Source organism: Chiloscyllium plagiosum, unplaced genomic scaffold (assembly GCF_037043375.1).
Source record: "Chiloscyllium plagiosum isolate Xiang-an unplaced genomic scaffold, Cpla_swu_hap1 HiC_scaffold_22, whole genome shotgun sequence".
NCBI classification, from domain to species: Eukaryota; Metazoa; Chordata; class Chondrichthyes; order Orectolobiformes; family Hemiscylliidae; genus Chiloscyllium; species Chiloscyllium plagiosum.
Genome location: NW_028270160.1, coordinates 12544147 through 12567894, shown reverse-complemented (window position 1 = coordinate 12567894; position 23748 = coordinate 12544147). Strand labels below are relative to the sequence as shown.

The 23748-nt window shown below is 43.6% G+C and overlaps 1 protein-coding gene across 4 annotated transcripts in view; it reads left to right on the top strand.

Moving 5' to 3' along the window:
* The first annotated feature begins 7975 nt into the window (after window positions 1-7975).
* The window catches only part of zfyve27 (zinc finger, FYVE domain containing 27), a 192914-nt gene continuing 177141 nt past the window's right edge, over window positions 7976-23748 (top strand). The window contains exons 1-3 of one of the 4 annotated variants that reach the window (XM_087998752.1): window positions 7976-8742; window positions 15156-15226; window positions 18274-18460. In XM_087998752.1, coding sequence (XP_087854878.1) covers window positions 8420-8742; window positions 15156-15226; window positions 18274-18460 — 581 coding nt within the window. In that variant the 5' untranslated portion in view covers window positions 7976-8419. The remainder of the gene's footprint in view (window positions 8743-15155; window positions 15227-18273; window positions 18461-23748) is intronic. The other 3 variants (XM_087998753.1, XM_087998754.1, XM_087998755.1) reach the window with 3 other exon arrangements.

Sequence of the window (23748 nt, the reverse complement as noted above, 5' to 3'; positions counted from 1 at the left end):
AGGAGAGGGTGGAGTGGATAGGTGGAAAAGGAGCTGGGCAGGTCGGACAAGTCCGGACAAGTCAACGGGACAGTTTTGCTGGAGGTTAGAAACTAGGATGAGGTGGGGGAAGGGGAAATGAGGAAGCTGTTGAAATCCACATTGATGCCCTGGGGTTGAAGTGTTCCAAGGGGGAAGATGAGGCGTTCTTCTTCCATGCGTTTACTATTGATTACATTTTAAGTCTACCAGCTCGTGTGTTGGCCTATCCATGTGCTTCTCTGCCATGGGCTTACAGAGAGATGTAGATGAGTATATTCATGAGGAGACTGTCAAACTTTTATATGCTAAGAAATCAAGAAATACGGGGATCAGGTGAGAAAGGAGAATGGCGCTAGAAGATCAGCCACAATTCTATTGAACACCAGAATAAGCTGCAGGGGTTGTATGATCAACACCTGTTCTTATTTTTAATGTTTTTCCCAACTTCTATCTTTAATTAAGCTACAATTAGCTTAATTAAGTCATGGCTCCCTCATCCATTTTTACTAATCATGAAGACTATTTGATTTAGCTAGTCTTCTTTGGAGATGCCATGTCTTGTGCATTTTTGAAAAAACAATGTAGCATCATGAATGTCATACAATCATACAGTTCAGAAAAGACCCTTTGATCCATTGTGTCCATACTGCCAAAGCTACACTAAATTTACACTGATCCCACCTACATGCAATAGGCCTATAGCCTTGAATGTTATGACATTTCAAGACCTCATCCAAATACGTTTTAAAGTTTGGAGGTTTAGTTTAATGGTTTGGAGATGAATGTTTAAAGGTTTCCTACCTCAACTACCCTCCCAAGCAATGCATTCCAGACCCCCACTTCCCTTTGGGTGAAACATTTTTCCTCAAATCACACCTAAACCTCCTGCCTTTCATCTTAAAATTATGCTGCCTTGTTCCTGACCTATTTATTTACCTTGTTCCTGACCCTCATAATCTTATACATGTCAACCAGGTCACCCCTCAATTTTCTCAGCTCCAAAGAAAACAACTCAAGTTTATCCAGCCTCACTTCATAGTTGAACTGCTCCATCCCAGACTGAGAGCTCATACATATAAATAATTCTATATTAAAAAGAAATCATTCTCCACATACCTGAAAGTAAATCAAACAACATTTTTGTGTTTGACTGAATGGTCTTACTACTTTCAAAGTGGACAATTATTACAACAAAATTTCTAAGAATGATTTGTGAGGAAAATTTTTTTTAATGTGCAACATGACAAATTAAAGAAAGCAATATCATGTGCAAAATCTTAGTCAAAATTGATTATTTTTTGTTCTTGATAGGTATATTTTAAAATCTTAAAATATAACCACACTCCTTTTGTACAGCTGAGCAGCATGGTCACCAGAAAGGGCTGAACTTTACTTTTTTCAGCTTTGTCAATTTTGTTGCATTTCACATAGGGCTTCTCTCCTTGAGGCCCAGTGGGATTTCACGCCTTATCATACCAACCTCGCCTTATTAACTACCCAGCCTGCCTCTGTGATGCCCCTCTCGCCCAATTCTCAACTGCTTGTTCTGTGGTGCTGCGGAGTCTGTGGATCATGTATTGGCTGTGGGAGCTTGCACTCCCTTTTTGATTTCCTTAAAGACCTTCTCCTCTGTTTTTGGTTGCACTTTTGTCCGACGCTCCTGATCTTTGGGCACCCGTTGCAGAGGAGGGAGGGTAGGTCAGAAGACCTCCTCATGGATCTGCTCCTGGGCCTGGCCAAACTAGCCATAAACAGGTCGAGGCAGTGGGCTGTGGAAGGGGTCATTAGATCCGACTGCCTGCCCCTCTTCCGAGTTATGTCAGCGTCCGGGTGTCCTTGGAGAAGGAGCACACGGTGTCCACCAACAGACTCGAGATTTTCAGGGAAAGGTGGGCACCGCAATGAGTGGAGTGTTTTATTTCTCCCTCCAACTCTATTTTGATTTAATCCCTGTCCTCCCCTTCACACAGCATAGCCCTTTGATGTGAAGGACACCGCTTGTCACTGGCCACCTGGGTGTTTCCTTTCTTTCTGGTGGTGGAATCTGAATAAAGATTTGCCCACCTGTTGTCTTTCACTGTGTCTCTCAACTGCACACACACAACATGGCTGCTGGGGGAAATATAAACACTACCGCAGTTAGGCGGTAGTGGAGGGGTAGAAGAAAAAAAGAAGAAAAAAAACAAGCCCAATTCTACTGCTCAGTATACCTTGAAGAACATTCCATTCTTGGCGTCTAATCTCCTTGTGGCAGGTGGTAAGATAGGAAGCCGCATTTTAATGAAGTAAGATGTGCAGTTAGTCAGGCCAATAACAAGCAACTGTCCCCTCTGATCTCCCCTAGTGAGAATCTCATCTCAACTGGAAAATACAGAAAACTACTCCCAACATCGAGAATGGCCTCACTGGATTTCTAACACAATTCTCCCACATTTCTCACTGTAGCCTACATTGCTCACAGCCCTATAAGGTTCTGCTCAAAGACTTAATTGAAGTCAACTCAAGATGTCTGTGTACAGTATGTGGGCCTCATGGTATAGAACACATGACCACAGTGAACTAGGACATAGGAGAAAGTGAGGACTGCAGATGCTGGAGATCAGAGTCAAAGAGTGTGGTGCTAGAAAAGCACAGCCAGTCAGGCAGCATCTGAAGAGCAGGTGCGTCGACATTTTGAACATAAGCTCTTCATTGGGAATTCTTGATGAGGAGTTTATGCTCAAAATGTTGACTCTCCTGCTCCTCGGAAGCTGCCTGAGCGGACTAGGACATACACTTGTATTTCAATCTGAACATCCCATTTTTGTGCAAAAAATAATTGCATGTATCATCATATATGTTTTAAGTTACCAAATGTATACATTACTATTTTCATGCTTCAGCAGTTACATAAGAACAGGAGAAGGCCATTCAGCCCTTTAAGCCTGTTCCCATTCAATGGAATCATGGCTGATCTGTGACTGAACATTATTTTCTTAAATATTTAAGGAAAGGATGGCCAGAAAGCTGGCCTGGAATGGTACCTGTGACAGCTGCAATGAGAGAAGTCGGATCAGTAACAGTACCTTGAAAGGCCAGGATGAGTACGGGTAGATGCTCATTGAGGGGGGGTTACCATTTCCGCTTGACTAAACACTTGAGTTTTTTTATTCATTCACAGGATGAGGGCATCACTGGCTAGGTCAACATTTATTGCCCATCCCTAACTGCCCTATGTGCAACTGAGAGTCAACCACATTGCTGTGGGTCTGGAATCACATGTAGGCCAGACCCGGTAAGGATGGCAGATTTCCTTCCCTAAACCACATCAGTGAACCAGTTGGGTTTTTCCAACAATTGACAACAGTTTCATGATCATTAGACTCTTAATTCTCTATGGTCTCATACGAAAGGAACATAATTCTCATGATTTGGTACTGTTGAAGAATTTACAAGCAAATGCAGTGTTTCCTATTCCCTGTACTCTTCGGTAAATTCTTCCTGTATCCTGCCAAATGAAACCCTAAGAGCTTTCAGCACTTCTTTTATATGCTACATTTCTCCATTATTACTGCTGGTCGTACAGATTGGCTTCAGCATAAGACTAGATGAAGCATTCTGCTCTCTCTGAGATGGAACAATATCAGAAGAACCTCGATAATCTGAATCAAGAACTTACGATACAAGTACCACAGGATTGACTTCCTTAAACAACAAAACTAGGCCTGATATAGCATGCTCGAAGAGTGTGGTGCTGGAAAAGCACAGCCGGTCAGGCAGCATCTGAGGAGCAGGAAAGTTGATGTTTTGAGCATAAGCTCTTGAACAGGAATGCTCGAAATGTCGACTCTCCTGATCCTTGGATGCTGCCGAATCGGCTGTGCTTTTCCAGCATTACATTCTTCGACTCTGATCTCCAGCATCTGCAGGCCTCACTTTCTCACTTTTGCCAACTCAGCAAGGATTTTTTCTGATTCTATAAAATACAAGACACCTTAATGACTTGAATGGCCTTTAGTTGAAAGTACGTGGCCTCCCAGACTCTGAATCTTGACTCCTGATTATCTAAGGTGCGCAGTGTGAAACCATTCTAAACTGGAGGAGAAAGTGAGGTCTGCAGATGCTGGAGATCAAAGTTGAAACTTTATTGCTGGAACAGCACAGCAGGTCAGGCAGCATCCAGGGAACAGGAGATTCGACGTTTCGGGCACAGGCCCTTCCTCAGGAAATCCTGAGGAAGGGCCTGTGCCCGAAACGTCGAATCTCCTGTTCCCTGGATGCTGCCTGACCTGCTGTGCTGTTCCAGCAATAAAGTTTCAACCATTCTAAACTGTCAGGGTTCACTGTAATAGCTGCTGCTGAACCAAAAGAATTAGTATCAAAATTCTTGACTTTCAATATTACTGACCAATAAGTATCGATCATATCATCAAGTTACCATTTCAAGTCCAAATAAAAAGTTTCTGGTTAAGGCATCAAAAAAGACAAAGAATGAAATGGAGCTGGGGATCAAGACAGCTTTGAGACAGCATGAGGTGGTGCTGATGGAGAGAGAGGTTAAGAGTGTGCATATCAAGCACATTATACAAGGTGTGAATCTCAAGTGTGGCTGTCCAAGGAGCATTGAACATCCTGGAGATATCTGTAACATTGGGTGGATTCGAAACATAGAGGATGGAACTTCAGTTAGAATACAGGTGGGGTAAGTCAGGGCTGAAATAACTGAGGAAGGAGATGTGGCTTTGCAAGAGACACTTCATAGCCATTTGTATCAAGCACTGGGAGGGGAATAGAAAGTAATGAAGGATTCAAGATGAAAGATTCAAATGGAAATCTTGTTGGAGAGGAGAGCAGAACTCCTTCAAGGTGGTTATACCTGGAAGAGAAGTGGCAGCGAATTAAACATTCAAATAAAAATAAAGTAATTTAGACAAATGACCTAATCATGCTAATTATGTGTTTGCGCTAAAGCAAGGAAAAGGTACATAGATTTTTGAACAGTAAAGGAATTAAGGGTTATGGTGAGCCGGCTGGTCAGTGGAGCTGAGTATTGAATGGCGGAGCAAGCTCAAGGGGCCAGATGGTCATGATCCATTTGTGCACATGCAGCTACATGGTCAGAGGTATAGTAAGATTTTTACTGACACATTGTTACTGACCTCTCTAGTAAGAAGAAAAGTTTTATCCTGATCTATGCCCCTCATAATTTTATGCACCCCAATCAGAGTACCCGACAGCTTTCTTTTCTCTAAGGAAAAAAATGTCTTCCACAAATTGCAAATCAGCAGCTTTGAATTTCTAATGGCTTAGTGATATTATCAGTAGATTATTAACACAGAGAGCCAGATAGCATTCCGGGGACCTGGGTTCAAATCCTACCATGGGAGATGGTGGAATCTGAATTTTAAAAACATCAAGAATGAAGGCTCTGATTCAAATCATTGTCAATTGTCAGAACAGCCCATCTTCTCCACTAATATGGGTGGCATGGTGGCTCAGTGGTTAGCACTGCTGCCTCATAGCACCAGGGACCTGGGTTTGATTCCAACCTTGGGAGACTGTCTGTGTGGAGTTTGCATATTCTCCCAGTGTCTGCATGGGTTTCCTCTGGGTGCTTTAGTTTCCTCCCACACTCCAATGATATGCAGATTAGGTGAATTGGCCATGCTAAATTGCCCATGGTGTTCAGGAATGTGTAGGTTAGGTGCATTAGTCCTCATCCATGATGAAGGGCTCCTGTCTGAAATGTTGATTTTTTTTTCCTGCTCCTTGGATGCTGCCTGACCTGCTCTGCTTTTCCAGCACCACTCTAATCTTGACTCTGATCTCCATTGGTCAGGAGTCAATATTCGATAATAGGGTAGGGGAATGTGTCTGGGTGGGTTACTCTTCAGAGGATTGGTGTGGACTTATAGAGTCATAAAGTCATAGAGATGTACAGCATGGAAACAGACCCTTCGGTCCAACCCGTCCAAGCCAACCAGATATCCCACCCAATCTAGTCCCACCTGCCAGCACCCGGCCCATATCCTTCCAAACCCTTCCTATTCATATACCCATCCAAATGCCTCTTAAATGTTGCAATTGCGCCAGTCTCCACCACTTCCTCTGGTAGCTCATTCCATACACGTATCACCCTCTGTGTGAAAAAGTTGCCCGAGGTCTCTTTTACATCTTTCCCCTCTCACCCTAAACCTACGCACTCTAGTTCTGGACTCCCTGACCCCAGGGAAAAGACTTTGTCTATTTATCTTACCCATGCCCCTCATAATTTTGTAAACCTCTATAAGGTCACCCCTCAGCCTCCGACGCTCCAGGGAAAACAGCCCCAGCCTGTTCAGCCTCTCCCTGTAGCTTAGATCCACCAACCCTAGCAACATCCTTGTAAATCTTTTCTGAACCTTTTCAAGTTTCACATCTTTCCGATAGGAAGGAGACCAGAATTGCATGCAATATTCCAACCGTGGCCTAACCAATGTCCTGTACAGCCGCAACATGACCTCCCAACTCCTGTACTCAATACTCTGACCAATAAAGGAAAGCATACCAAATGCCTTCTTCACTATCCTATCTACCTGCGACTCCACTTTCAAGGAGCTATGAACCTGCACTCCAAGGTCTCTTTGTTCAGCAACACACCCTTGGACTTATTGGGCCGATTGGCCTGTTTCCACACTGTAAGGATTCTAACGTTAGGGAAGGAAACTGGCACCCTTACCTAGTCTGGCTTACATGTGACTCCAGTCCCATAGCAATGTGGTTGAATCTCTACCCTCTAGGCAATCAAGGATGGGTAATGAATGCTGGACTAGTTAGTGACATCCAAGCTTCATAAATGAATTAAAGAAACATGGCATGGATGGTGGTCACCTTTGTTAAGCAGGAAGCTACTTGCATCCCTACAAGTGGGTTGGTTAGCTTGGATGGCTAGTTTGCAACGCAGAGTGTTGCCAATTCAAAATGAATTTATTCCCATGCCAGCTGAGATTACTATGAAGGCTCAACTTCTGAAACTCTTCCCTCACCTAAGGCATGGTGACCTTCATGTTAAACCACCACCAATCGTCTCTCTCTGAGATAGAGAAGGCCTATGGTTTGGTAAGACTACGTTGGGCTTGAACATTTGTAATATTTTCTAATCAAGCTGTTCAGAGATCTTAATGCACAATAGCGGGAGGTGATGGCCTTGTGATATTAACACTGGACTGTTAATCCAGAGACTCAGATAACGTTATGGGAACCTGGGTCCAAATCACGTTATTGCAGATGGTGGAATTAGAGTTCAATAAGTAAGTAAGTATCTAGAATTAAGAATCTAGTGATGGCCGTGAATCGATTATCGATTACCATCTGGTTCACTAATGTCCTTTAGGGAAGGATACTACTATCCTTATTTGGTCATCAGGAGGCTGGAAGAACGCTGCAACATCAGGAGGTGGAGAAGTCGATGTTTTGAGTGTAACCCTTCTTCACAACCGAAACGTGGACTTTTCCACCTCCTGATGCTGCCTGGCTTGCTGGGTTCATCCAGACTCCTGCCTGTCTGTTCCAGCCACTGCAGTTTTTTTTGCCTCTAATCCTTACCTGGTCTGGCCTACATGTGACTCCAGACTTACAGCAATGTGGTGAACTCCTAACTGCCCTCTGGGCAATTAGGGATGGACAATAAATGACCATTGATGCCTTCATCCTGTGAATGGATAAAGGAAAAAAAAACTACACGAGCAGGTGAGCCTCCTTGGTCCAGAGGTGGGGGTACTACCATTGCACTGCAACAGGTGACTTTACCTTCATCTGCTGCTACTGGCTCCCAGGGAGGTGAGAGTGCCCCCTGCAGCAGCCGTGGGGGGTTACAACCACAATCCTTCATCGATGCGAGCGGAGTTCGATTGCTGCGGCCTGCCGCGGGGTGGTGAGGTGGGGGCGGGGACTGGCAGGGAGGGAGGGGGAGGGAGGGGGAGGGAGAGGGGTGACGGTTGGTTCCGAGCGACAGACAAGAGAGCGAGGGCGGAGGAAAGAAGCGAAAACACCCGGAGCGGTCCGGCGGGGGAAGAGCAGCGCCTTCCGGGGAAGCACCGGAGTAGGAGAAGGAACCTCCGGCGGCCCGCAGCGGGGAATAAAATTTTTAAAATTACGCGGAGGTGGAGGAGAGAGCGGAGCGTACGAAACTGTCATGGCCGCCACTGGGCCTCGTCTCCTAGCAACCGATTGACCCCCCCGTGACCCCTGTATGCTGCCAACAGCCCAACATTGTGTTGACAGGACTGGGGTCCCATTGCAGCAGCATTAACTCAATTTCATTCAAAATCACTACACCTGTCCCTATTGTTGCATATATAACTGCACATCAATGTGGATGTTTCGATATTAGAGGTACACCTGGAACATTTATATTTTGCTGTTACAAAAATCTGGAGCTATGCAGTCTGCTGCGGGCACTTCCCCTACTTGGGAGGCTGCAGGGCTGGCAGAGAGTGGAGGTGAGAGGAGGAACTCTGCTGGGAGCCCCCCTGCTGCCACCACAGCCACCAGCACCGTTGCTGCCAGCTGCACCAGCAGCTCCCCACTCAGTGCCAGCAGCCCCCTGCCGGAGATGGAAGCCAACCCCCCGGCGGAGCCCAAGACCAGGCACAGACCCCCTCAGACCTTTGACCTCCTGAGCCTGGTGGTGGCTTTCAAGAGGCTAGAGTTCTTCGCAGAGCCGCTGTATGATGCCTGGGAGATGGTGAAGTATTTAATCAGGTGTGTTGTATATTTATGTTTCTCTTTTGCAATTTTCCCCTAACTTGGTGCCTGATGTTCTGTGGTCCTCTTTGCTATTTCCAATGGTTTCTTTTTGCAATAATTCACTGAGCACCTTTTCTTTCCTCCTGTGTTTGTGGGAACAGAAATAGGGTAAAGAGCCAAGAATAAGCATGCGCTATTTAAGATGGTATTTTCCATTGCATAATGATATATTTTAATGCAACTTTGTTAGCTAATGGAAACTAGTTTATTGAACACAGCTACATTTGAGAAATACACATGACTGTTAAGAGATTTGACTTATGAGTTGTAAATATAAAGACTGTAATTATAAGATTCAGACTGAGAAATATTTTATTTTACCAACATACCATTTAGGCCTCTTAGCCCCTTGAGCCTGCTCTCCCATTCTGTAAGGTCAAGGCTGTGCTGATTACTCTACAGTCCTGCTGACAGGATGTCAAAAATGTTTTACAATCGCTAAAATACTTCTTGAATTCAAGCCACAGAGGCAATGTTGTAGTCCATTTAGACACAATAAGATTTCAGAAACAACAATGTGATAATTACCAGGTAACATTGTTTCTGTAATGTCTTTTGTGTGATAAATATTGACTTACGGCACCGAAGGGGATAGTTCTGTTCTTTGAATAGTGCTGTGGAATCTTCTACATCCATTTGAGAGGGTAGATGGGGCCCCAGTTTAATGTTCTGCTTGAAAGTGGGACCTTTGATAATGCAGCATTACCTTCATACAGCCTGGAATGCAAGCTTGGATATTCTGTTCGGGTTTTTGGAGTGAGACTTGAATATGTGCTTGGTCACCTGAGTTAAGCTGAGAATGGTACTCACTGAGCTGAGGCTGCAACCCAGATGCTTGACATATTTCCAGGACAAGTGGATGTATACTTAGTAAGTTTGCAGATGACACCAAAATTGGAGGTGTAGTGGACAGCGAAGAAGGTCACCTTACATTACAATGGGATCTTGATCAGATGGGCCAATGGGCTGAGAAGTGGTAGATGGAGTTTAATTTAGATAAATATGAGGTGCTGCATTTTGGGAAAGCAAATCTTAGCAGGACTTATACACTTAATGGTAAGGTCCTAGGGAGTGTTGCTGAACAAAGAGACCTTGGAGTGCAAGTTGAAAGTGGAGTTGCAGGTAGATAGGATAGTGAAGGAGGCATTTGGTATGCTTTCCCTTGGGGAGTACAGGAGTTGGAAGGTCATGTTGTGGCTGTACAGGGCATTGGTTAGGCCACTATTGGAATTGTGCGTGCAATTCTGGTCTCCTTCCTATTGGAAAGATGTTGTGAAACTTGAAAGGGTTCAGAAAAGATTTACAAGGATGTTGCCAGGGTTGGAGGATTTGAACTATAGGGAGTGGTTGAACAGGCTGGGGCTGTTTTCCCTGGAGCGCTGGACGCTGAGGGGTGACCTTATAGATGTTTATAAAATCACGAGGGGCACGGATAGGACAAATAGACAAAGTCTTTTCCCTGGGGTGGGGGAGTCCAGAAATTGAGGGCATAGTTTTAGGGTGAGAGGAAAAAGATATTAAAAAGTACGTGTATGGAATGAGCTGCCAGAGGAAGTGTTGGGGGCTGGTACAATTGCAACATTTAAAAAGCAAATGGTTGGGTATGTGAATAAGAAGGGTTTGGAGGGATATGGACCAGGTGCTGGCAGGTGGGACTAGATTGTGTTGGGATAGCTGGTCAGCATGGACAAGTTGGACCGAAGTTTCCGTGCTATACATTTCTATGACTATGTACATGAATATATTGGGGATGGTAGGTTTGCAATTTCAGAACACTGATTGAAGTGGGCTAAAAGTTTTCTTGTCATGAGCAGGAGGAACCTTGCCTGTTTAACATCACTGTCACGTAGTGAAGTGACAGTGCAATCTGTTTCATCAATATTTGTGCTTATAATACACATAGCAGTGATTTGAATTGATGTCCATTTTGGGAGCATGTCTAAAGGGCTTCCATGTAACCTTAAGTTCTGCTGGTCTAAACCTAGTGCACTAGCTCTGATCTGCTCATTCATGATGTCAGAATCGCATGGCTAAATTAGTTCAGTGCGATTTGGAAACCAGTTGTCCTTGCCCTGGAATGGTAAGAGGATTTTGATTGTGAAGTGCTAAGAGGATTTAGCAGCTGAGCGTGTGGTGCAAGGCGGTGCTGTTTAGGATGTTTGAATCAAATGTGCTGACATGTGAGCAACCTGGTCATAGCTGTTTGCATTCCAGCCTAAAATCCTGCTTGCCCATCAGCAGTGTCCTCTGTCAGGCCAACATCCCCAGACATTGAGATACTGCTTACTGTCAGAAGACTCCTATTTTGAGCTCTGTCATGGCAAGTGGCTACCAGCAAGGTGCAGGAAACACTTCAAGGATGTTCTCAAAATCTGCCTGAAAAAGCAATATCCTGACAGAATCATGAGAATCCATTGACTGTGATTGTCCAAACTGGGAAAGAAGCATCTCGAACATCTTGGACGGGACCAGCGCAAGCAATGAAAGGAGCGTGCAGACCCGCAGGCATCCCATCTACCCATCTCTTCAGGTACCACTGTATCGTCCATGCTTTTGCACAGATCCAGCATTGGGCTCTTAGTCATGTCAGGACTCATCACCCTGGAATGGACGAATGTAACCTTCAATTCGAGGATCTGCCTAACGAGAAGAGAGCAAAGATACTACAAGAGTGATATTAAATATGATAAGTCATCAGATACCTCAGAAGTTACAATCCTGGTAATGTCTCCAGCCCGTGTGCAGTAGCAGCCAGAGAAACCAGAAATGAATGCATTGGATGATTTGGTATGGGCAGAACTTTGGAACGGCTGCACACACAAACACAGCTTAGTGGAAACACTGCTTGGAGCGGCAGTGACTAATGAATCAATACAATCAGTATCGTCAACCTTATTTAAGTGAATTAGTATGAGCAATTTGTGCCCTCTTGTCCCATTAAAGACCCCAATAATAATATTTTCATGCTGGTGATTTAACTGTAGAAAGAAAATATTTCTATTTCCTCACATTTGGAACATGCATTATAGTTGCAGAAGGCCATTGGCCGTTAGCACTAAGATGAGAAGAAACTTCTTCAATGAAAGATTTGTGAAACTTTTGAATTTCCTATCATCATTGGGCGTTTGTTTGTTGTAACTTCCAGAACAGTTCAATAGATTTTTGAAAAGTAAAGGGTATATGAGGATTGTATGAGTGGGTGGAGCTCTGAAATAGAAAAAAATGTTATGATTTTTGGTAAGTGGTGGAACAAATTTAAGGAATCAAATGTCATCTTTACACTCCTTTCTTTACACTGTCCTGCTGTTCTGAAATTTATGATAAACCAATGTGGCAATTTACTGCTTATAAATGATTACATATTGCTGTCAGAATTTACAAAAGACATGTACCAAAGTGAATTGTGTAGTTCACTATACGGTTTGTGATTGCTAAGCATTGGAGAGGTGCTGCACTGCTGGCCTCTGGATGCAATCTTGACTAGATGTCTTACTTCTTTGTGTAAGTGAACAGTGAATATCCTGTATTACAATTCACAGAAGAACAAGTTTTGACATGATCTGGAATCATAGAAACATTGCAGCACAGAAAGAGCTCAGTCAACCCCTATGTCTGCGCTGGCTCAACATTTTAGCCACCGCTTCAAATCCCACTGATTCCTAATGAAGGGCTTTTGCCCGAAACATCAGTTTTCCTGCACCTCGGATGCTGCTTGACCTGCTGTGCTTTTCCAGCACCATTCTAATCAGCTCAACTGTCAGCTTTCTCTGTTCTAAGAGAGCATCCGTAGCCTATCCAGTTTTTATGGGGGGGCGAAGTGAGGACTGGAGATCAGAGTCAAAAAGTGTGGAGTGGAAAAGCAAAGCAGGTCAAGCAGCATCCGAGGAGCAGGAGAGTTGATGTTTTGGGCATAAACTCTTCATCGGGAATGTGGGGGTGGACCCAAGATGGCTGAGAGAAATAGGAGGGTTGTGAGGCTGGGAGGAAGGTGGTTTAAAAGGTGATAGGTGGATAAAGGTAGGGGGTGATGGTGATAGGTCGGAGTGAGGGTAGAGCAGGTGGGAAGGAAGATGGACAGGTAGGACAGTTCAAGAGGGTGGTGTCGGGTTGGACATGAGAAGAGATGAGGAAACTGGTGAAATCGACATTGATGCAGTGTGGTTGGAGGGTCCCAAAGTGGAAGATGAGGCATTCTTCTTCCAGGCGTTGAGTTTGGCTTTGGAGGGGCCCGGGGCTTGCATGTCCTTGGCAGAGTGTGGGGGTGGAGTTGAAGTGGTCAGCCACAGGGCAGTGGGCTTGTTCCGAGTGTGTGCCCCAGAGATGTTCTCTGAAACATCTCGCAAGTTGGCCTTCTGTCTTCCCAATATAGAGGAGACCACAATGAGAGCAACAGACACAGTAGATGAGGTGTTTGGATGTGTAGAAAAATCTCTGCCGGTTACGGAAGGATCCTTTGGGGTCTTTCCTGCAATTTTCAAGCCCTGGCAATGTTCTTGTAAGTCTCTCCAGCATCTCTCTCCCCTGTATCCTGTGTACTTTAATTTTTCTGGCCAGTCTGCTGCATGGAAGCCTTACTAAAATCCACCATTAGCCCTTTGACACAGACAGATTCTCTTTCGTTTGATCGCATGGAATGTGCATATCAATCTTCATGTGGTCCGATATTCCTTTGTCAGACTTGAGGTAAGTTTGATTCTATTGTCTTTCCACTACAACATCCCCAGAGCCAACATTACTCCCTTCTATTGTCTCAGACCAGAGGTAAGGTCAAGCTTTGCTTTGCTATCAGCTTCTTATTGCCTGAATATACTGACCAAACACAGGAAGTATTCTGTGGCAGGTGGTCGAACAAGACTCCTGCTGGTGAGTTGATTATATTTGCAAAAAAAGTTCACAATTTAAATTTCAGGATTTAGAAGTTTTTTTTAAAGAAAGGGAAGTCATGAGTTAGCAAGGAAATCAGGCAGGACTTTTCTTACTCACAGGTGAGTTGTGAAATAAGTTACCAGGGCAAATCATTCAATGATTGCATGATTAGAAGTCTCCCCATCTACCCTTAACACTTTTCACTGATGTTTCAGTTATAACGTGTGATGTAACCTTGAAGGAAATAAAATGGTGAGTTTTGCTGAGACGTCCTAATCCAACATCTTTAGGATTACAGGGGGACCCCCGTATCTGCGGGTCCAGTTTCCGTGGTTTCAGTTCCCTGCGATTTACTGCAGCCTGAATATATATTACAGGGAACCTTCCAGAACCAAGGACTGGGGGCTGCTGGGAAGGTAAATTTCCCATTTAAATGAATGGGCTCACACCTATCCGCGGTCTCAGGCTTCCATGGTAGGTCTTGGAACATATCCTCCGTGTTTATGGGGGGACTACTGTACTAGATTGATTGACTATAAAGGCTCATTCTCTGTCTATGTTTCTTCCTACCTGATTAATCTCTGGTTTTGTTCAGTGGTTATGTGTGAGAAAATTATATTCCAAAGATATTGTTAGGAAATACATTTCTTCATTGAGTGGCAAGAGGCCAATTTTAATGTTTGGATGTAATAGCTATAAATATAATTTCTTTTGTGGTGTTTCTGTAACATTATAATTTCACATTTTGTGGTATTTTATTCCATTTTTTAAATTTAATTGTGCATGTTGTGACAAAGTCAGATTGCAATTAAGGTACTGCCACCTCAGTAAGGCACTATGTAACTCTTTTATTTTCATTTTGAAGGGATATCTCATGAGCATGAACATTTAGTTAGGAAGGATATCTGCTGTTAAGTTTTCTCCTGCCTTCCAACCAGAAATCCCCGACAATGTGGAAGCAAAGTATTGGGAGCTAAAACACTGGTGATTCTATCTCTCCTTCGAGCAGGGAAGGTTTTCAGGGCCAGTTTTAATAGAGGTGTTCAAAATTACAAAGGGGATTGGGTAGAATAAATTAAACTATTCGAAACTGATAGGGCTGATAACAAGAGGATGAAGGTTTGAGATGACGGTTTTTTATTTTTTGCAGTGCATTGTCATGATTTCGGATGAACCATTTGAAAAGATCGTAGTAGCATCTTGAATAATAGCTTTCAAGAAGAACGTGAATGTATGCTTGGAATGAAGGCATTTGCAGTTCTCTGCAGATAACTATTTCAGTGTGGTGGTGCAGGGATGCTGGGCTGAAAAGCCTCCTGCTACATGGTTTGAATCAGTATTTAATGAGCTTTGCATTTCTAGCTTTGCTTTAATGCAAACTGCAGCTGCTAGTCTATGTGTACCCTAATGTTGACATATCACTAAGGGACTTAGTTTTGAGCAAAGGGTTTTATAGTAGTCAGGTGCTGCCAGATTTATTAATCGAGTTTATTGTTTTGCAGATGGAAAGCACCGAAATGCTCCATGTTGTGTTGCATCATTCTCAATGTGTTGTTCCTGACGCTTACAGAAGGTAAGATCTGATTGTTAATATTAGTGATCTCCAGAATGGGGAGTGTATTCGGATAACTCCCTTTTTTCTTTTACCTTTTGAGGCCAGGGATAAATAGGGAATCAGTGCTGGGTCCCTTATTGTTTGTGATATAAAAAAATGACATAGAAAAAATGTGAGGGAATGATAAGCAAGTTTGTGAATTACACAAAGATTAGCCTGGTGTTCACCAGTGAGGAAGAAGGTCTACAGGAGATTTGACAAATTGATCAGATGGGCAGAACTGGCAGATGGAATTTAACCTTGACGTGGGTGATTGTGATGAAGTAGCAAGACAAGGAAATATTCAATAAATGGCAGGACATTAGGAAGCTCAGAGGAATAGAGGGATCTTGGGGTGCTTGTCCATAGATCACCAAAGGTGGCAGAACAGGTTAATAGGGTAGCTAAGAAAGCATACTGGACTCGCCTTTATCAGTATTGGCAGAAGACCAGGGAAGTTATTTTGGAGCTGTACAGAATTTTGGTTAGGCCACAGCTGGAGTACAATGCGCAGTTCTGGTCAGCACACTGCAGGAAGGAAGTGATTGCACTGGAGGGGGTATGGAGCAGATTCATCACGATGTTGCCTGGGATGTGGCAGTTTAGCTACGGAAAGTGCTTGGATAAGCTCAGGTTGTCTTCTTTAGAGCAGAGAAGGCTGAGGGGAACCTGAGAGAGAGATGCATAAGGTTATATGGGCATGGACAGGGTGTACTGAAAGCAGCCATTCCCCTTAGTTGAGGTGTCAGTAACAAGGTAAAGGCCAGAAATTTAGAGGGCATTTGAGGAAAAAAATGTTCACCCAGAGGGTGGCGGTACCTGGAATGCACTGTCTGGAAGGATGGTTGAGGTGGTAAACTTCACAGCATGTGAACAGGTAACATTTGTAACATCCAAGGCTATAGGCCAAGTGCTAGAAGGTGAGACTCTTGTAGACTTTGTTTGTTGGGGCAGACTCAATGGGCTGAAGGGCATCTTCTATGATTCTCGACAACTATGCTGGCTGTAAGGTTCCATTATGAAATAAAGTTAGGTAAATTCAGTCTAGTTCTCAGTGGGCATGAGAGTGGTCTCCTTCTTTAGAACAGAACATATTAGATGGCCTCCTTCTTTAGAGACTGCAATTTCCCTTCCCGCGTGGTTAAAGATGCCTTCCAACGCATCTCGTCCACATCCCGCACCTCTGCCCTCAGACCCTACCCCTCCAACCGTAACAAGGACAGAACATCCCTGGTGCTCACCTTCCACCCTACCAACCTTTGCATAAACCAAATCATCCGCCGACATTTCTGCCACCTCCAAACAGACCCCACCACCAAGGATATATTTCCCTCCACACCCCTTGCCGCCTTCCATAAAGACGTTCCCTCCGTGACTACCTGGTCAGGTCCACGCCCCCCTACGACCCACCCTCCCATCCTGGCACCTTCCTTTGCCACCGCAGGAATTGCAAAACCTGCGCCCACACCACCTCCCTCACCTCCATCCAAGGCCCTAAAGGTGCCTTCCACATCCATCAAAGTTTTACCTGCACATCCACCAATATCATTTATTGTATCCGTTGCTCCCGATTCGGTCCCCTCTACATTGGGGAGACTGGACGCCTCCTAGCAGAGCGCTTTAGGGAACATCTCCGGGACGCCTGCACCAATCAACCACACCGCCCCGTGGCCCAACATTTCAACTCCCCCTCCCACTCTGCCGAGGACATGGAGGTCCTGGGCCTCCTTCACCACTGCTCCCTCACCACCAGACGCCTGGAGGAAGAACGCCTCATCTTCCGCCTCGGAACACTTCAACTCCAGGGCATCAATGTGGACTTCAACAGTTTCCTCATTTCCCCTTCCCCCACCTCACCCCAGTTCCAAACTTCCAGCTCAGCACTGTCCCCATGACTTGTCCTACCTGCCTATATTCTTTTCTACCTATCCACTCCACCCTCCTCTTCCCCCCCCCCCCCCAACCTATCACCTTCATCCCCTTCCCCACTCACCTATTGTACTCTATGCTACTTTCTCCCCACCCCCACCCTCCTCTCGCTTATCTCTCTACCCTTCAGGCTCTCTGCCTTTATTCCTGATGAAGGGCTTTTGCCCGAAACGTCGATTTTCCTGCTCCTCGGATGCTGCCTGAACCACTGTGCTCTTCCAGCACCACTAATCCAGAATGAGAGAGTACTGGCTTGGCAGTAAAGTAGTGATCTCATAATCATAGAATTTTCCAGAATAGGAGGAGAGCGTTGGGCCCATCGTGACAAACTGGCCTCTCATTTAAGACGGAAATGAGGGTTGTTAATCTTTTGGGTTACCTTCCTCAATGAACAGTGGAAACTGAGTCAGTTGAGTTCATTTTTAAGGCTGAGTTGGATGGATTTTTGCTTGACAAGGGCATTAACAGTAATGTGTGGCAGACAAAAAAGTGGAGCTCAGGCCACAATCAAATCAATCATGCTCTTATTGAATAGTGGGGTAGGCTTGAGGGACCAAATGCTTTATCCTTCTCTTCTGCTCTTGTTATGTTCTTATTTGCACCTGCCATTTAGGAATTTGATGTTTTCAATTACCATAAATACATTATCCTGGTGCAGAAAGGGACACTGTTGTGATGCAAATACCCACTGGGATCTACCCCGATAGCTTTGATGGAAGACTGCTGCAGGATTTGAATCATCTCCCAAGTGACTGCTTCTGGCCTGTCTCCAAGGTTCATGGTGGGAGTTTGGGAGAATGGTTGTAGAAATTCTACTCGTTTTTTTTCCTGGGCCTTCTCCATGTAACCTATGCCCCACCTGATACTAAAAATCTCACAACACCAGATTATAGTCCAACAGGTTTATTTGAAAGTACAAGCTTTCATCTAATGTGGCAGTATTTGTATGGGGCTCAAATGGAGTAGCTCTTGACGCTGACACAGACTATCTGAAAATGATCAGCTCCTCACCAGTTTTAGCGAAAGTTCCAATGCAGGGTTTTTTTTTTTGCAGCTTATGCTGGAGGTCATTTATTGTCTTGTTTTCTCTTCTGCAGCTGGCTGGTTCATTCTTCTCGCACTAGTTATTTCTACCCCTGCTGTACTTGGGTATTTGCAGAACTGCTGCCAGGAGCAGCTCAGTGAGCAAGCCCTCGCAAGACAGAAAAATCACAGTGTCCGAAGAGAGGATCTTCAAAAGGTTAAAATCAGCAGACAGGAAGCTCTGGTTGAAATCAAAGCTTTGTAAGTTTACCTTTGATGATCGTGTGATGCAGTGATGGTGCAGTATTTATGTTGTACCTTCCATAACGTGGGGAGTTTTCAAACACACTACAGTCATTAATGTACTTCAGTACTCTAGTCCCTGTTGTTGTGCAAGTAAACAGAGGGAGGGGCAGCATGGGGAATTTTTTATTGGGCCAGTAATCTGGAAACCCGTCTATTAATCTGGGTCATGAATTCAAAACTCCTGGTAGCTGGAGCATTTAAGTTCAATTAATTAAGTGTATCTGAAATGAAAAGGTAGTATCGGTATTGATGAACAAGAAGTTACCAGATTGTCATAGATACCTATCTAGTCTTTTGTGTGCTTTGGAGGAAGATATGTGCCATTCCTACCTGCTTTGGACCTATATGTGACCAATGTGTTGATTCTTAATCTGTCTTTGAAGCAGCATAGCAAGCAACTCCATTAATGGCAGTTAGGGATGGACAATAAATGTCCTTCAGAGATTAGAGTGGTGCTGGAAAAGCACAGCAGGTCAGGCAGCATCCAAGGAGCAGGAAAATCGATGTTTCGTGTCCTCGGATGCTGTCTGATCTGCTGTGCTTTTCCAGCACCACTCTAATCTTGACTCTAATCTCCAGCATCTGCAGTACACATTTCCGCCTAATAAATGTCTTTGCCAGTGACACATCACAATTTATAAATGTATTAAGAATGCGGCTCAGTGCCCACAGTTTTATAACATTGGTCAGTTCATCTGTTTTAGTGATGTGGGTTGTAGAGTAAATATTGGCCGAGATAGTTGTCTTTGAAGTACAGGTCCGGTATCTTTATCCCAAGGAATTTTCGAAAGCAGACCCAAACCAACTTGTAAACACGCTGAGTTTGGGAAAAAAACTTCAATTGGCCAGAGTGGATCTATAGGATAAATGTATCTGAAAGCAACAAATGTTGCTTATCCAAAAAAGAAAGCAGTCTTGAGATTTCTGGATAAAGTATTCCAGACCCACAGAATATTTTATAATGTTTAAAATCTTTTACATTAATCTAAGAGGCCAGACAGTGCCTTTGTTTAATGCCTCGTCTGAAAGATGACCTCTGTAACAGCACAGTGCTCTTCGAGGAGTATAATCACCCAGATGTTTGTGCTCAGGTCTCTGCAAATGGCACTTTAACCCATGTCTTTTTGATTGGGGAGTACTACCGTTGGAGCCAAGGCTGATGCAGTAACCTCTTTTTCTCACTACAACTGATGCTTTCGACTGTGGACCTTGGTGTATAATTTACAGACTTTAGTGATTGCATTTTTCTTTTGATTTGCATAGTTTAAAAAGACTTTGAAAATTTGGGACTGGTATCTCATTGGTGGATATGTTAACATTGGAACATCTCAGAACTGTGTTAGTATCCAGAGCTTGAAATATATGCAAATTACCTCCCAGTCACTGCCCATTTTAATTCCCTTTCCCACTCCCTTTCCAACATGAACATCCTTGGCCTCCTCGTTTGCCACAACAAATCAAACCGCAAATTGGAGAAACAAAACCCTGTCTTCTGCTTGGGCAGCCTACAGCCTAGAGGACCCAACACTGAGTTCTCCAATTTCAAATCACCTCCTTTCCCATCCCCTGACTCCCTTCTCCCCCCCCCCCCCCCCTCCCCCCTCCATTCCATTCCACTGACTGACCCTTCCTTCCAGCCAACAACCAGATGCATTCCTTCCATCGACCAACCAGGTCGTACCCTGTACCTGTGTTCGCCTATCCTTACTTCACCACTCTGCCCCCCTACACCCACCCCCAGTCCTGAAGAAGGGTTACATCTGTAATGGTGACTTCTCCACCTGATGCTGCCTGGCTTGCTGTGTTCTTCCAGCCTCCTGCTTGTCTACCTTAGATTCCAGCATCTGGAGAGTTTTTTTGTCTCAAATACCTATAATGGTTAGAAAAATGGGACACCTTGTTTTTAAAAAGAGAGTTTCTGTGCCATAAGAACAACTGTTTTAGAATTTAGTTCCTTTTATGTACTTATAAAAATTTAAATTGAGTGTTTTACACACTAGCTTGAACAAACCAGTTCATGGCATTAAGTAAATAATATAATTAACACAGGTCAGAATTTAATGTGAAAATCAATTGAATTATCAGATAATTCAAATAAGATCATTTTCAATCAGTGGTAAATTGCTTGCTGCATTCTGGTTTCAGCTGGATGAGGAAATGACTGTTTGATCTTTTGTTCTGAGCCCCTCCCAGCTATTTCCCTTCAACATTTGTGCATTGCTATAAAATTCTCAAAGGTTGTTGTGATGAGGGAAAGTAGCTCCTGTTTGTTCATTCATCCAGCAGAATGACAGCAAATCACACAAAGGAACAGATGCTTGTTTTGTGTGACTGCTTCATCCTTCTCCTGCCCCACCTTTCTCTCCACTCTATTGATTCTGTCTTTCTGCTGATCTTGCATGGAAGCCACAGATTATGTGTAGTCAACACGAAGGCAGAAATAACTTCGCTGCACCCTTGCGGCAAAGAGCCTAAGGGCATTTACTCCAATAAGGCACTATGTAAATACAAACAAACCATTGTTGCCAACATGTCAAAATAATTTTTCTATTAAAATTAACCCCTTTTAAAGCCTCAGTAATTTGCTGTTTAAATTGATATAGACTAAAAGAGTTGCAACTTCATATTCAAATACGCATAGACATCATGGATAGAATGTAGCTTTCATAATTGAGTAGGACATAATCTTTTCCTGTCAACTATTGTTTGTATAATAAACCTGAAGTGCTTTGAGATACCAACCCCCTCAACTTGACTGTTGCCATCCTTTCTTTGTTGGTTTCCATCCTCCATCTTGCATAAATCTCAACTCATTTAGAATTCTGTGAGCTGTGTTTCATCTTGTAATAAGCTCTTATAATGCATCGCTGTTGCTGATGGACGCTGGTCCTATATTGACTGCTTTGTAAAATTTTTATTCTCATGTTTGGATCGTTTTGTTGCTTTCCTTCCTACAGCTACCCTTGTAACTTGGTCCTTATAACTCCAGTTCTCATAAGGTTTCCTCTCCCACTGTTGGTGACTGTGTTTTCAGTCTTATAAGCTTCATATTTGAAATGTCTTCCTTAAACACCTCTAACCCAATCTCCTGCTAGCTCTACTGCCCTCTTTGTTCCCTCTCTTTAAGACCCTCCATTAAAACTAACTTTTGTAAATTCTTAGTTACCTTTTGGATAGGTGATGGTATTTCGACTTGATGTTGCATTGCGAAAGTATAGTGCTTCCTCTATGCTGTTGACTAGGAAGTTCCATAATACATGACCCAGTGATGATGAACGAATAGATGTGTAACTTGAAGGGAACTTATTGTATGACTTAGAAGTCCTTGTAGGCAGTGGAAATGTTGAAGTTGCAGAGTTAGGGGAGATGCTGCAAAGAAGCCTTGGAAACTTGCTGTTTTGTAACAGTACATACTGCAGACACAGTATACCAGTGGTGGAGAGAATGAATGGATGGTTAGTGGATGGTCTGCCACTCAAATGGATTATTTTGTTCTATAGGATGTCAAGTTCCCTGTGTGTGTTACTTTGGCACATATTCAGCTAAAGGCAAAGCATTTTCCTCACTTGTATCTTCTAGGTGATGGTGAGACTTTGAGACTGAAGGTGGTGAGCCACTTACCTTAGAATAGCCATCTCTAACCTGCTTTATGACCACCAGGACTTAGCAGGTGGGAGAATCAGTAATGAAATATAAGTTATTTAAATTGCAGCAGAGTGCCGTCAGTATCCAGATAGGTTAGAGCTTTGATCTGGTTTATTGATTTAGGATTGCCTTGCTATGACCATACTGTTGTTCTGCTTGTAGGATATGATTAGTACCTGAAACTTGTCTAATGTAAATATGGACTGCTGCATATCAGGCCAAGCCTGGGTATTTTTCAGGTTTTGCTGTGGACATGGACCACATTGTTACCTGAGGAACTGTGCTTCTGTAACCACCAGCAAACCGCTTCATTTGTGACCTCGCAATGCTGGCCTCCAACTTACACCATCTGCAAATTTAAGCACGTCTAAAACTCTGCTGCTTATTCTCATGCCATTTCTATTCACCCATCACCCCTATGTTTTTCGATCATATTACTTTCTGCTCCTACAACACCTTGATTTTAAATTCTCATTCTTGTTTTCATTTCCTCGATGGCATATGCTCCTCCTTGTCTATTACCTGCTTCAGCTCAGTGCCACTTCAAGCTCTTTAAATGCTTTCAATTTTGGCATTTCCCATTTCTTTTTATTCTATCATTGGCAGTCATATTTTCTGCTGCCAAAGTTCAAAACTCAGAAATTCTCTTCCTAAATTTTCTTCATCAGTGTCTTGTATGTGCTTTAAGGTGCTCCTTAAAACTTATTCTTTTGACTAAACTTATAAACCACCTGGTCCTTACAAAAGCAAAATGCTCTGGAAGCTGGAAATCTGATCGAAAGCCAGCAAATGCTGAATGATTCAGCAGGTCAGTCAGAATCTAAGAAAAGCAGAATTAATATTTCAGCTTATAACCTTTCATAACAGTTCATTAAAGCTTGGAGTTCAGTGGATTATCTTTTGTGCAGTCTTGTATTGATATGACACTTTTGGCACAGGAAAGTATCACAAGATATGATCTTAACCATGTAATAATGATGCATCTTCAAACGCGTGAACTTGAGATACAGCATGGACTAGTTTTATTGATCCCCTACAGCTGAGATGGTGGGAATTTGACAGTTATAAAAAAACACATGAAGTGCATGGATAGGGCAAATAGGCAAGGTTTTTTTTCCTCCAGGATGGGGATTCCAAAATTAGCGGGCATAGGTTTAGGGTGAGAGGGGAAAGACATAAAAGGAACCCTAAGGGGCAACTTTATCATGCAGACAGTAGTGTATGTATGGAATGAACTGCCAGAGGAAGTGGTAGAGGCTGATGTAATTATAACATTTAAAGGCATCTGGATGGGCACATAGGATGGGTTTAGAGGAATATGGACCAAATGCTGGTAAATGGGACTAGTTTAAGTTAGGAGTCTGGTTGGCATGGACGAGTCGCACCGAAGGGTCTGTTTCTGTGCTGTATGATTACAGGACTCACCTGTAGCTGGTGTGGTGCAGTTCATTGGTGTAGTAGATAGAGGAGAATGTGGGTTTACATGCGACTGATGTCATCGTTCATTCTTTGAGTTTGAAGAAGCAGCTAGAATATCATTCTCATTTTCTGCAGTGAATTATTTGAGTGCGTAGATCTATTGGTGCACACTGAATGGG